This window comes from Melanotaenia boesemani, chromosome 11, assembly GCF_017639745.1.
Source record: "Melanotaenia boesemani isolate fMelBoe1 chromosome 11, fMelBoe1.pri, whole genome shotgun sequence".
NCBI classification, from domain to species: Eukaryota; Metazoa; Chordata; class Actinopteri; order Atheriniformes; family Melanotaeniidae; genus Melanotaenia; species Melanotaenia boesemani.
The window spans coordinates 26,666,441-26,681,693 of NC_055692.1; the positions used below are offsets into that span (position 1 = coordinate 26,666,441).

General features: G+C 37.7%; 1 protein-coding gene across 3 annotated transcripts in view; it reads left to right on the forward strand.

Annotated features, from left to right (window-relative positions):
- dock5 (dedicator of cytokinesis 5) overlaps window positions 1-15,253 on the forward strand; it is a 35,238-nt gene that overhangs the window by 163 nt on the left and 19,822 nt on the right. For all 3 annotated transcript variants that reach the window (XM_041998508.1, XM_041998509.1, XM_041998510.1), the window contains exons 2-17: window positions 6,272-6,355; window positions 6,566-6,606; window positions 6,689-6,744; window positions 7,023-7,119; window positions 7,264-7,412; window positions 7,558-7,693; window positions 7,801-7,958; window positions 8,528-8,609; window positions 9,124-9,253; window positions 9,889-9,961; window positions 13,403-13,545; window positions 13,706-13,831; window positions 13,968-14,092; window positions 14,623-14,721; window positions 14,822-14,894; window positions 14,990-15,093. In XM_041998508.1, the coding sequence (XP_041854442.1) occupies window positions 6,272-6,355; window positions 6,566-6,606; window positions 6,689-6,744; window positions 7,023-7,119; window positions 7,264-7,412; window positions 7,558-7,693; window positions 7,801-7,958; window positions 8,528-8,609; window positions 9,124-9,253; window positions 9,889-9,961; window positions 13,403-13,545; window positions 13,706-13,831; window positions 13,968-14,092; window positions 14,623-14,721; window positions 14,822-14,894; window positions 14,990-15,093 (1,676 nt within the window). The remainder of the gene's footprint in view (window positions 1-6,271; window positions 6,356-6,565; window positions 6,607-6,688; window positions 6,745-7,022; window positions 7,120-7,263; window positions 7,413-7,557; window positions 7,694-7,800; window positions 7,959-8,527; window positions 8,610-9,123; window positions 9,254-9,888; window positions 9,962-13,402; window positions 13,546-13,705; window positions 13,832-13,967; window positions 14,093-14,622; window positions 14,722-14,821; window positions 14,895-14,989; window positions 15,094-15,253) is intronic.

Consider the following 15,253-nt stretch of genomic DNA (forward strand, 5'->3'; position numbering starts at 1 on the left):
GTTAAACTGTGTTTTGTTAGTGGAAAGCTCGCCAAGTCAACTCCCAGAAACTCCACTAACTTCAAAAGAAACGGCACTCGGTAAAGTTGGGAAGCACAAAAATTCTCGAGTTTGTTGTTGTTGTTACGGTGGGCACTAACACTGTAGTCAAGCTCGTTTCCACAAACTTTTTTTTTGTCCACTTCGGGAACTGCTTTGGGATATTTACCCTCCTGGTTGTCTCTATAGTTTGTGTTTATAAGACATTACATAGGCTACATGATTGGTCCATAATAGGTGCTGTGGAAAAAGGGAAAAGTGCCAGGAGTTCAATGAGCATACCACTCATTCTTGTACTTAATCTCAATCCGAAAAGACATGCTGAAGTTACAGTAAGTTTAATTGAATCCACATTTTGCTTTGAGGTCTTCTAGTCCCCTCAAGGACTCCTAGACTCCACATGGAAGCAGATATAAGGGCTACTTTAGTGAGATAAGAAGAAGATTTGCATAGACATGAACTGGGCTCACAAGTGGTATAAAGCTACATTTACATAAGACTTTACTGCATCAGTTTAATGGTCATGTTGCATATTTTTCCATCTCCTCTCAAATTAATAATTTAAGCAGCAATGTCTTGCAACAGCTCATGGCCCGGTCACCTGTATTCATATTAGTGGGCTTGCAGTCTGCTGTACACGAATGTGCAAGCTATCAGGAAGCAATCCACACCCTCAAGGTAAATCTGCACTGTTGTCTCAGTGAGAAATGTCTTTCAGATTTACTGTTATGACTTTATTGCCTACACAGGATGGTTACAGGGTGGTTATTGCTGTCATATCTTGTGACTCAATAAATATGTTTAAAGCTACATACACCGTTAACAACATTTTCGATCATTTCGTGGTCTTTTTCAGCAGATGTGGCTTTCATGTTAAAAGCTGCATGTGATAGTAGTAAACACAACTGCATAGTTTCTACAAAACTGGCATGACTGAAGTCTAACTTGACTAACCTTTAACTTTGAATTTAAGGTGGTTCTAAGTGCTTTGTGCTCATTGCTTTTGTTGTGACAACAGCACAATTTCAGATGAAGCTCTGCAGCACAAACCCTCTCCCCCTTTGTTTATATATGAATATAGCTGCTGATGTTGAAGATCTCTTTTATGATAATCCGTTGATCTCAGTGTGATGTTCAAAATTGCCGCCCTGTTTGATTGTGTAGACTTTGCCATTCCCCCGCCATTCGCCCCAGAAACAGGGCAAGAGTCACTGACACTGTACTTAATCCTTAAAACGCCATCGAACCCTGTACAAGGGCTTATATTTTTAATCCGATTAGTTAACCTCGACTGCTCTCACATACAAGCAGTTACATTTCGGGAGGAAAGGAGTTTTTTTTAGATTTCCGATAATATCAATTGTATCTTACTTGCAAACAGGGAATGTTGATAAAATAAGACTTAAGATATCACAGCCTTTTATGGCTAATGTTTGACACTATCATAGTGGAATAGCTTCTTAATTTTCCATCATGAAATCATGAAAAGAAGCACAATGCTGCAGGCCCCCAAGAAGTATTGAAATCAGCAGGCCTTGGAACGAGAAGCTTCAGGTCTGAAAAGGATGTAAATATGGTAATCTGGAGGGGGAAAGAAGTTAATTTACCAGCTTATATATCTGCTTCTCATTCCTACTTGAGGCTAGATGTTTATAACTACTATATTTACCAGCATAGCATTTGCAGTTACTATGTAAACATCTCACAACTGAATATCAGATTACACGCCACAATGAAATATGCTACAGATTTTTTCTAAACTTCCTTCATTATGTCCCTTAATCTGCAGCACAGTTCTGCAGTTTTCTGCCTGTTGATCATGCACAGTGGTGTATGGAATAGCTGCATATAAAGCATAAACGGTTTAGATGAATGCTTGATCTTCTAGATGTTCCAAATGTTATTATACTGAATAGATGAAATGATCATTACAAGAGTGATTTTTGGGGGATTTCTATTGCTTGGAAAAATGCATTAATCATTCCTTTTCTAGTGATTTTTGTGTGTGCATAAAATGCTTTTAGGTCAGTGTGTATTAATAGACTTGATATAAAAGATAGGAGAAGCAACAGGGTTTCAGGAGTAGGGCCAATGGCATTATGGTTTCATTAGCTAAATGTACTCCATTTGATCAGTATGCTTGTGGTTCTTTGGAAAATAATAAAGAAGATATTTGTGTCAAAGAAAGATGCTTTTGGCCATCCAAGTTTCAAGCCTACCGTCTTGTCTGACTATGCATACTCCTAGCTCAAAAAAAAAAAAAAGAAAAAGAAAAGATGGCAAGAGCCAAATTTAAAACTCAAGTCTTTCAAAAGAGTGTCCACAAATCATCACAATGAGGAGTGATGCCTAGATAGGCACCAATTGCTATGTTCTTGCTTCTTTCTAATTTCAATTCTTGATTTTGTTTCTAAGAACTTAAATTGAACGAATATAAAATATTTTTCTAATAAAAATTATAGTCTTGTTCCAGGTTGTTTGCTCTTACTAGCTTTGATTTTAAATTTTAAATCATCTGACCTTGCTAGCTTTAAAACAAACTGGTATGTTTAAACAAAGCTGTTTTTAGATATTAGATATTTTTTTTCTGCTTCTTCATCCACTTTTAGTCGAAGGAGTTTAACTCTAGTTGGAAGAACGCAGGTTCGATCCCCAGCTTTCTCAGTTAACATGTCAAAAATTTCTGGGCAAAACAGATGTCGGATCAAACTTGTAGGATAACAGCATCTGCTTAAAGAATGAATTATAATATTTTTTCTTTACATACATTGCATATTGCAAGCTTCAGTTTCTCTTGATTTAGTGGTAAGCGCCTACATTGCAGAGACGCTTGGTAGAAGTGGCTTTCTTATTCCCTGTGTAAATTAATTTATTTTATTATTTTAAAAAGAAGTAATTTAGCTATATCAAATATGATGAGCAAAAAGATAGATTAAGAACCAAACAGGGATAGGAGGAGGAGTAGTTATATGTATTATGCTGCAAATGGAATGAATCCCGTCATCAGCTGAGCTAACTCTGCATCCCTACTAATCCCTCTGTCTTTCTATTAAATACATGAAGCATAAGCATGAAAAGATAAATGCGTAACTTGTTATAATCAAGTTTGGCCACTATGTTGGATTTCACACACATCCCATCGCCACCTCACTCTCACTCTCCGTGCCAGCTGTGGAGGTTGAGCTGCCTCCTGGGTGATGTCAACATCTGGCTCAGTGAGGAAGCACGATGTGTATAATTAGAAAATGAGTCCTATTGGTTTACATCAGTTTTGATCCCTTTTTAAGAAGCAGTGCAAATGAGAATTACGCTAAATTCATTAGGATAACTGTTACAAATTGTCTCAGTTTGCTCACAAATATCTCAAGCTTGAATTTTGTGCCATGGAGTTCAGACATCTGAGAGAATCAGTGTTGAGGGGTTTTTAAGTAAAGAGCCGATAAAAGTGTTGGTCAGATTGAAAACATTTTCTCCACATATGTTACTCTTTGAATTAGCATCTCATAAAAAAATATTTAAAATGAATGCTCTTGAGATTTCAATCTCATCCATAGATTGCAGTCTTTACATCCCTGATTGCTCACCTTGCAATGTCAGACTTGATTGCAGGCTGTGATTTGGAGATACATGTTTGAGGGTCAGTCTTGACTTTTAAAACTTAAAATAAGATTGATTCTTTTTTAAAAGCTAAGAGTTGTAGGGTCTGTGTAGATAGGACATTTGTAATCTTATCTCTGCTAAAGATTGTATCAGGGTTTTTAACCTGAATTGAAAGATGAAGCCTCTCACTGATCTAATTTAGTCTCTTTTTGCAAATTAGCTTTGAACTTTAGAGTTAATTCTCAGATTTATGAGTAGGCTATAAGGACTTATTAGCTGGAGCATGGTTTAAAGAGCACCAGCTCATTTTTGTCTGTCTAGACATTAAGTAGGAGGAACAAACCTTTACTACTGAGGCCTTTTCTGCGTTGTTTTATTTATTTATTTATTTTTTGGAGACATGCTGAACACAAACTTATCTAACAGTAAAATGCACCTCTTCCTGCCTTTGTAGCAACTAATATAAGTACAACTAATGTAATATAATTATTTACAAGTATAGTTATTTTGTGTAAGCTCTGTTATACATTATATCATAATCCTGTCTTTTAATAAGATGCTGCCATTTTATCTATTTATTTATATTTGAAAAAATTTCAACATTTGGTTCTTTATAAATGAAAATTCGGACACTGTGCTACTTCAGCATAGCATATATTTCCCCCATTGCTAACTTTACAATGTTAGACTGGGTCTGGCAAATGCATTTTCTATAGTCCCTACAGCTTTAGAGGATTATTTGCAAATTTCTTGTATTTTGCATCAGTTTTGAGGTGTTTTGTTTGTTTTGATTTATGTGTTTATGTTTTATGAAGTTAAAACCATGGTATACTTGGTTTATGTTTAGCTTCCTCTTTGAATTGGCAATGGGAACAACAGATTCTCATTGTGTTGTGTTAACTGTAATGAGCTGCCAGCAGCTGCTTAAACTGTACAGCCATGGTGTTCTTTAACTGTTGTGTAATCCACTTCTATGCTAAATCACTGAGAGAGAATCAGGTCGACTATGATTTTACATTAGTTTGCAAGCTAACTTGAACTCATGCCGATTAAGTTTTATTTAAATTTACTGGAGTAGCTACAGGCTCTGTATTTGTCTCAGAGCTGCACAGATGAGCTGTGCTGCCAAAGCCCAGAGTGATGCCTCTAGGACAGACAGTGTGGCATCACAACATGCTCAACTGGGCTGCTACCACTGGCGTGCTGCCATGTTGTTGCCAGGCCCGAATGCTGTGTTGACTTGGTGAATGGACCATTGTCACTCCTAGCATGACTAGAGGCAGATGTCATTTCTTCACTGTAATTTCCTGGTGATTCATGTGATTGTCTGTTTTCAAGAAAATAATTTCCAGCATATGTGTCTTTGATTTAAAGAAAATTAAAAAAGGAAAAAATTTTGTCTAATTTTAAAAATTTAGCTTTCTCTTGATGAATTGAAAAAAAAAATCTAATTTATTATACTCGCTTGCCCTCGTGCACACAGCCAACTGCGGGCACCGCAGATGACTATAATTAGGTCAACATGACATAACTTGTCCAGCATGGGTCTAACCTAATATTTTGTAGCTCATGGGCTGGTTAACCCAAACACAGTCTTAGACTAAAATGTAATTCCCTTTGGATATGTTTGTCTGTTTAAATATATGAAAAGCTGGAGTAATCTCACTTTGAGTAAGAAGTCATGGAGACGGAATCGCAGCCTCATTCAGAGTTTTATCAAGTTTTGGTATTCATACTGAGGTGTGATGAGCTGAGCCAGTTGAAGCATGCTGGGAAATCTGGCCTCCAGTAACAAGCAATATCACCATGCAAGTCAGGGCAGAGCTCTTCTCATAGTTTCTTTATCTCACTCCTAGAATCAGTGGTTGTACACTATTGCAGATCTCTCAAGTCAAGACAAAGACTTTTTATACAGTATTGCTTGCCAAGGTTTCTCTTTTGCAATATCTCTTTGGTTTTGGGTGTGTGTATGTTTGTGTGTAAAGGCACAGTCATGTATGATCCCTGCTATGTGTGTCCTGGTTAGAATTAAAAAACAAGAAATTTCAGTTTTCTTTAGGAAAGCTAGGAGGCTAAAATTAGAATAAGGACGGACATTGTTTGCAGGTGAGTTGCTTGGCCGAAATACAATTGGCAGTGTATTTATTGACCATGGGCCACACCTGTGTTAAAAAAGAAGCTCTTATGCCATTTTAGCTTGACAAGGAAGCGCCTTGCTCCAGCATAGTCCTTTCTGTCAAACCTTAAAGCCTCAAGGCACCGGATTCAATTAAAAATAGTCTAAATGCTTTTAAAGTCTGAGTCACACAGACATGCAGCAAAATCACTCCGTCTGGGCTTATAAAAGGCAAAAAGATGAGGAATGAATCAAAGCTCAAGCTCCTCTGTGCTTGGAGTTTAAGTCCTGCAACAGCATGGGTGAATTAGCTTCTTTTTTTTTTTTTTTTGAGGAAAAAAAACCTCTGAAGCAGAACTTTTTTCAAACAGACTTGCTGCTCTGTTCAGGGAGTGATTGAGAAGGGATTTGGGGTTTTTCTTAGTCCAGTGGTCCTTGAGAATAAACAAAATCATCAATCACTTTTCTAAAAGTTGTGTATTCCATATAATCAGACACTCCTGCTTTGTTCCTCAGCAATCTACAATTATGATCCCTGTGGCGAGCAGGAGCTGTGTCTACAGGTGGGGGACACGGTGCACATACTTGAGAAATTTGAAGGTGAGGAGAAACACACTGCATGCCCTGACACATCCCTTTGTTTTTTGAAAGCCCATCGACACAGAAGCTTAAATAAAATGTTGAGTTAGATGGTGCTCAGTCTGCTGTGTTTAATAGTGGAAATGAGTCGACCACATTGCCATAATTCCTGTCTTGTTCAGCTGCATCACCCTTAGTGTAACCTTTAATTCTGTTTATTCATATCCCCAGGCTGGTTTAGAGGTTACACCCTAAGAAAAAAATCACAGAAGGTATGGGGATCATTAGAGTTATATTACATAATAGCTAATAGTATGATCCACATATACTAATACTACCCAATTGTTTCCCTAGGGCATTTTCCCTGCTTCCTACATCCACTTGAAGGAAGCTACCGTCGAGGGAATAGGGTGAGATTATATATCCATAAACATTTAATTTAGTTGTTTATCCACTTTGCTTTTAGTTTGCTGCTGTGCCTTGTCATTTGACAGTAATATAGCACAACACTTTTCATTGTCATAAATGAGGATTCAGTAATGTGTTTGTTTTCTTTCTGTTTAGGGCAACCACCTAACCATTTATCATGCACATAAATGCACTTGAGTCTTTTGAAATTAAATGACACAATCTGTAAGCAATAAACCACTTTCCTAATGTGTTATTATTCTCTTTTTCTGGCTGATAGCCAGCAGGAAATAATTATTCCAGCAGACTTACCTCTGGTGCAGGAGCTTGGGGCTACCCTGAGGGAATGGGCACAGATATGGCAAAAGCTCTATGTGGTACGTGTCCCTCTTGTTTCTGGTACACACAGTTCTGAGAACCTTTCATCCTGAATGCATTTTTGTTAAAAAGTTGCAAGGCTGCTCATTCTTCCAAAGGAGGAATTATTTATAACAAAGTGTATGTGCTTGTTTATCTGACAGGGGAACAAGATAACCCTGTTCAGGAGTGTGCAGCAGATGGCTTATAGCCTCATCGAATATCGATCTCAGATAGTGTCAGGAACGCTGCCCAAGGATGACCTTGTAGAACTCAAAAAGAAAGTCACTGCAAAGATTGATTATGGAAACCGGTATGAAATCTTCTTTCACAATATACTGCAATGAAATACCCGCTATTTTAAACAGCGTTGTAAAGTTTTATATGCTTGAGTCACATTTTTAAGACTGTCTTTGGTTAAACTCATGTCATGCTGTGTGGTCCTCTCTGCTGGCAAGGATTCTGGGGTTGGACCTGGTGGTGCGAGATGAGGCGGGGAACATGCTGGATCCTGACCGGACCAGTACTGTCAGTCTCTTCCGGGCACATGAGACGGCTTCCCGCAGCGTGGATGACAGAATACAGGAAGAAAAGGCAGGAATCTGATTTGTCAATGCTCTTTGTCACTTCACTCCATTGCGACTGCCAATCTCAGTTAACCTTTATGTCTATGCACTCCCTATGGCTTTGTATTTATGCAGACGCGGCTACAAAACTTGGAAATGAGGCACCAGGCCCTGTTTAGCACAGTGCACACCTTCAGTCTCCTTATGAACCTGAAAAACTTTGTATGCAACATTGGAGAAGATGCTGAGCTGCTCATGTCCCTCTATGACCCTGACCAGCTGGAATTTATCAGGTCAGCAGAAAATATGTACATGATGTAATACGACAAACTGATATTGCTGTAGCTCCAAATAGGAGATTTACCTGATATTTCTTATTATAATAATTTTTCTACTACTACTTCAGCTGCTTTTTATCACTTGATTTAACAAAATTTCCAAAATACCAAATTAGGCTACTCTTCCCATCTAAGCTGCTGTTGCCTTTTCTGCTTGCAAGAAATTATGGCTGTGATAACAATTTTTTAAATTAACTAATGAACTGATTATAAAGTTCACTTTATGAATGTTTAATGCTGTAAAACTGAAAATAGAGCAAGAACACGAACACAGCTTCATTGCAGGAGCATTTCAGGTGTAACTAACACCTTTTACACTTGGGTTGTTTCCTGTAGAAGAGTCAGAATGTCATTCTTCATAAAGTCTATAGTGATCCACAGAATCTCACATTATTGATTTTCAAAGTATGCAACCATCCTACACTTTTTTTTTTGTGCCAGTGATTTTGTTCCTTCTTTGCCGCTATTTCTCCTGATGCCTGAAATAGCATGTCTAACTGTAATTCCTGTTTAAATTTATGCAGTGAGAACTTCCTGGTGCGCTGGGACAGTATGGGAATGCCTAAAGAAATTGAAAAACTCAACAACCTGCCAGGCTTATTCACGGTAACTGAATCCCAGCTTGCTGACTGTATTCCTTCTATTATAGATTGAAACCATCCAAATGCTGCCTGAAATCTGTGACGGAGATGATAATTTGCTCCTGGACAACCCTTTAATTTTCTCACAGCTTTGCTGAATGGCCCACAAGGACAGCACAACATCATCCATTGTACTGCTGCTGTTTGTTTTAAATGGTGTTAACTTGCATGTGTGCTGCCAGGTTAGATTGTAATGAAATCAGTTTAATCGAGGAAAAATGCTTTAATTGTGTAGTTTATATTTACTGCCTCAGTGACTACCTCAGTTACTGAAGGATAGAGCAGAAAACTAAACATATGAAATCTTGGACTGGTAGACTTTATTAGAGTTTTATAGTGGGCTTTCATTCTGTAATATTTGCCATCTGGTCTGCAGCTGTAACCTTGTGAAAGCACATAATAACCTGCTGATGATAGAAGAAGGCCTTTTGTTTATAATGCACTGCATGTGTCATAACAAAGCATTTTTGTGTGTCCAGGACCTGAGCAGCAGTGACTTGATGAGGCAACGACTCTTCCTGGTTTGTCAGATCATCAGAGTGGGCAGCATGGAGCTCAAAGAGGGCAAGAAACAAACCGGCGGGTTGAGGAGACCATTCGGTGTAGCTGGTGAGCAAGTGACCTTTTTAAATGTCCTAACATTTATTTAGTGGGAAAATCAGTAAAAGAAAAAAACATAGCCACCTCTTTATAGTGGTACAGATCCATGAGTGGTTCCACTGAGGTGTAGAATAAAATGGAAACTTGCTTTTTGACCCAGAAAATACCTTCCCTCTTCCTTGGCATGAGAGTTTGTGGAAAATGGTTTAACAACAGTCTTTTTTTTTGTTTTCTGGCCAGATGATTAGTGAGTACATTAAGAAATTGTTCCCTTTGGTTTTTCAACAAATAAACTGAAACCAGAGTCTTTCAAATCAAAAGTCACATTATTCGTAGCCGGGAAAGAAAAACACCAGCAAAAGAACTGCGTGGAACTCAGAAACATTCATAAGCTGGAGATCAAGAAACCTTAATCTGTTTTACTGTGCAGACTGGCTGCAGCGCTAGGCAACAGGTGAGTGAGATTCAATTCCTGGCTAAGCTCCTGACATAAACACGGAGAACACAATTTGCATTGTTACAGTGAGTAAATGAACTTGTGGAGCTCCTGAAACAAGATGAAATAACATTATGAAGTTGTTCTGTCAGGAACTAGAAAACTGCCTACTGCCTCGCCGTGATTCTTCCACTGTTTGTCATTGCAGTGATGGACATAACAGATATCGCCCATGGCAAAATAGACGATGAGGAAAAACAGCATTTCATCCCCTTTCAGCAGTGAGTGTCTTAAAGCTGGCATGCTTCAGCTCTTAGCAGGTTCAACCCTGTTGTGTAACTTTGCACAATAGACAAGAACTCATGTTTAAGAGTAAGAATAAGACTAGAATAGGATATGATTTGACTTTTTCCATGGTGCATGTCAAGGACAAATAAAGAAGAAACCACAGCGTTAGCTCCATATTTTTATGCAACAGAAGCCTGTTTACACACATCCTTGATAATAAAATATCCTGCAAAAATATGACCTGATTTTTGACTGATTCTGACTTTGTTGAACTTCTTCAAAGATGACAGTGTCACCTCTAAAAGCTACAGATAAACACATGCATTCACCAAACAAAATACACATAAGCATGCATTAAATGTTTGAATGAATTTTTAACATTAAATGTGTATATATTTTTTTTCACCAGAGGGTGTGTGAGTGTGTGTGTGTGTAATATGGGACTTGACTACATTTTCTGTTTGTAATTACACAATATTGCTTTGTGCTGCAGAACCCCTTGTTAAGCCTTTCAGCCTTGACAAATGAATTTCTAACCTTCACTAACAACAACAGACTTATTTGGCTCCCCACTAACAATAAATTCAATAATTACAAATTAAAGACAAAAAGGTCATGCCAAATAAATTTTTCAAAGAGTGAAAGACTAGAGTAACAAAGAGACATTGGTGTTTGTTCTGGTTTTTTAACCACATCCTCAAACCCTGGTCATGTCTGCATGAACAAGAATATTTCTATTATTACTTCTGAAGTAAAACAATATTCCATTTAGGGTTTGGACATGAGTTTTACAATGAATATTCCTTTCATAATCCTGTTAACCATTTATGTGCTGGGTTTTGTAAGTTTTAAGGCATACTGTAAATGAGAGAAATGTTGTATATAAACCAGAGTTTATGTTGGCAGTAAAATTACACATCTAATTTCATATTGTGGCATCACAGGTTTTAAAAACAATGAAAAGTTGAATTGGTGTTAGATAAGGGTGTCAGGATTGGGTATAAAAGGTCTTGTGCTTTCCAGGCAAGGATGGGTCACAGGTCACTTCTGAACAAGTTTTCTCAACTTTTCCAGAGAATCATTCGTAAATTCCAAAAAGTACTTTTCAGTGCAAGATTGTAAGGAACTTCGGTCTTTCACCGCCTGTGATGTATAATATTGTGAAAACATTTAAGGGAGTTTAAGTAAATGTCAGTGTTAAAAGGCCAAGTGCAGAAACCACTGCTGAATGTCTGTGATCTTTGAGCTCTTTGGAGGTTCAGCAGGAGAAACTGTCATACCGATATACGCAAGCAGGCAAATTTGATTAAATTGCCATGACTGTTTTTCAAATAATCCTATAATGATTATGGAGTAAAATGGGCTCAGGAATATCTTAGAAAACTATTTTCATTCGACTCAGTCTACTGTCACATCCAGAAAATGTACCCTGAAATACACGAGGAAGAGGCATATGTCAACTCTGCACAAACATAATGGCGAGTTCCCTGGAGACAAGGTCATCTAAGATGGACAGAAAAACAGTGGACACACGTCCTTTGGTCAGATGAGTTCGTTTCTGCTGCTTTTGGAAGAAAAAAATGAAATGACAAAAGTCTGACAATTGGTTTTAAATGCCAAAGATGTGAAAACTATCCAGATTATTATCAGAATTAAGATGCAAAAGCCAGCATCTGTGATGTTATGTTGGTGCATTGGTATCCATGGCGTGGCTTACATGTGGGCCAAGGTGCCACTGATGCACAAGCATAAAAGTAAAAGCATTAGAATTCTGGAGAACCATGCTGCTATCAGGGAGACGTTACCTAGGCGGGCAATATGTGCCTCTATGCGCTAGCATGATTTTTAAGTTTTATATTTTCTAAATACAACCAAGCTGGCCAACAAACACACTGAAAATAATTCTTTGGATTTGGTTTTGAATTTAATTTCTTTTTTAAAATTTACTGATTGAAGTTTTTATAGTATTTTTAACAATTTCCCAACTTTTCTGGAAATGAGTTTTGTTATCTGAAAGTCAGATGACTTACCAGCGCTGGTAGCTGACTAAACATTCTCTTAATGACATTCAGTTTGGTTGCTTTTCTAATTATTGCTTTCCAGATAGTTATAAAAACAGGAAGCTAATAATTCAAATATTTACTACAGCCAACTAAAAGGCATTAATCAAAATTAAAAGGTGTAAAGATACACCAGCAAGGGTTTTTCCCTGGTATCATCATCATTATTAGATAAAATGGCAAATAGTAGAAGGCCCCTGTGAGAAAGCTAACATTAATCTGTACATTAACAGTTATGTAAAATTCAGAAACTAAAAAGCCACAGTAAGATTCTTCTGTGAAGCAGAAACATCAGTAAATCCCATTTTATTGACCACACAGCTGACAAAGCTCTTTCAGTACAAAAGAAAGAAAGTAAGAAAAAACTTCTAGCTTTGTAAAGCCTTTGACTTCATATTTCTGCTTTCTCTTTTCCCTCTGACTAACTAACTACACTGTGTTGGCACATCCCCCAGTTTTTATGAATGACCCCTTGTTTATATTTGTTTTGTCAATTTTTTTTTTGTTTATTTACAAATCTGTGTTGAATTGAAATGTGAATGTCTTAACCCTTTTAGTGGTTATGCCCAGGAATGAGAACTTAGCTTAGCCCATGGTTGTCCTGCAGCTATGAGTTGAGCAAGAAACAAGAAAAACAACTAAAGCCTCTACTCTGTCTGAACATATAGTAACAGTAAACTTTTCCCATCCACTCCCACTTTGTTCAGCACAGTGCTGTGTGTTTTTAAGCTTCATATGAATTTTTATCCCACATATATCAATAAGGGCCCCATTCCACTGACAACCTATGCATGTTAGCTGGTTGTAGAACATGCACAAAAGCAGAGCTTTTTTTTTGAAAGAACTGCAGTCCTCATTAATACACAATATGCATATACAATATGCACTTGTGCTATTTCAGGGCAAAAACCGTCTTTGCAATATTGTATTTTCCCTTGTAATATTGATAATGCTTCAGTGATGCATTTTATACCACAAAGTTACACAATCCATCAGACAAATTGTGGAATATAAAGTGATCCCATCATTAACTTATATGGTTGAGATATTTGCACTTAGATTTAGCATTTAAATGAAAATGAAGGAAAATCACATATTTTAAGAATCATGATTTCATTTTGCCAATTTTTCTGAAAAGGAATTTTACTGCTAATTGTTATAAAAATATACAAGTGTTTTTTTTTTACTTTAGAAAACTTGGGAGTAGAATTTTTTTATTTAACATTTCGTGTTTGGAGGGATAATGGTGAGTCCTGTCAATAAATCCTGAGCGCCTCACTTTACCTGTACAGCGCCTCCTTCCATTTATTTGTCACCTGTCAGAGATGCTGGCAGCTGATTTTTCTTCTTCTTATCACGATATCTCTCCCCCAGGATAGCTATGGAAACCTACATCCGCCAGAGGCAGCTCATCGTGTCTCCTCTCATCCCTTCTCGAGTCATAGGAGACAACGAGCCGCTCACTGCTGTCTTCAACAAAGTCATTGCCACACGGGAGGTCAATCACAAAGGCCAGGGTAAAATGAAGTGCTCACAGACTGCTTTCCCCTGTGATTTCAGAGGGTCGTTCTGAATTAACCTTTTTGTTTGGAGGAAAATAAATGGTGTGTGAGTGATGTGCGTGATGTATCTTTTTAGTGTCTGCCTCGTTGAATTTCTTTACATGTCTGCTGCCAGGGCTTTTTGTGACCCTAAAGCTCCTCCCAGGCGACCTTGTCCAAGTCAGGAAGGACTACCCCCACTTTGTGGACCGCAGCACGGCAATTGTGAGGAAAATGGGCTTCCCGGAAATCATCCTCCCAGGTGGATTTAATTCTTTGTTGCTGGGCATTGCTCTTCAGTCAGCGTGCTTATATTAATTTTAATTGCGCACAGAGCCGTGACGGGGGCTCATGAATTGTCCACACACCCACCTGATGATTTCTTGTTCTTTCTCCAGGAAATGTGAGGAATGATATATATGTAAACCTGCTTCAGGGAGAGTTTGATCGCGGTAAAAAGAAGACCCCCAAAAATGTTGAGGTCATACTGAGTGTGCATGATGAGGAGGGCAATCCCATGGAGGTAAAGTAATCCAGTAAAAACAAGATTTTTCTTTGTCATTTATAAATAAATATTTTTTTATTTTCTTTTTTTAATGAAATAACCTTTGAATGTAATGGCTATTAATAGCTTTTGATGCTTGGCTTTAATGGAAATCACGTCAGGTGTTCAGGGTTTATGTGGGTCCATCAAAATGCTTGAAGCATAATTTATTTTGTATTTATGACCTAAAAGCTTCAAAATTAATGAGCCCTGAATATTCTTACTTGCTTTAGTTATAAATTGCAGAATTCTTACATGCCACACTAAAATAGAAAAGGAATAAATGATCTGATAAAAGATCACCATATTGGCATGTATTGTACTGCAGCATCAGACCTGTTAGCATTGCTCTTGTTTCTGTATTATCAACTAATTCCTTCTCTGTTACATTGGTTCATATTTCTATAAATATGATCTTTGTCAAAGTAGATGTCATACATAGAAAAATGTAACTGCCGAAACTGCTGTTGCTGTCATGTAATCTGATGCTCTTCCTTTCGTTTCTGTAGAAAGCAATATTTCCTGGAGCCGGTTATGATGGTATAACAGAGTACAAGTCTGTCATTTACTACCAGGTCAAGCAGCCTTGTTGGAATGAAACAGTAAAGGTAAGCTCACTTGTACAAATCTCCCCACTACATTATCTGTTGTGCATAGTCCTGTATTTACACATTTAACTTTTCCTGACCTCCCTTTTGTCTTTTTTAGGTGACGATTCCCATTGAAGACGTGTGTCGCTGCCACTTGAGGGTGATGTTTCGACACAGATCCTCCCAAGACTGTAAAATATTTCTATTAGAGATCCTGTTACCATATTAAATCCATCTAAAGAGTCTATGGATTGGTTAAATGCTTATTCTTTTATGTAACATTCAGCCAGGGACAAATCAGAGAAACCCTTTGGTATGGCCTTCGTCAAGCTCATGAGACTAGACGGGACAACACTGAAAGATGGCCGGCATGAACTTATCGTCTACAAGGTAGTGTTGCAAGACAGTGTTTCAGTATTTGTATTCTGTGTTGAATTTAATTCACAGAGCTTGACGATAACCATCATGATCTAATTATGCAGAGATCTGTCATAAATAGAAGACGGTGGGTAGATGGATTATGTATGAATCTCTACTCAATCAGTACATA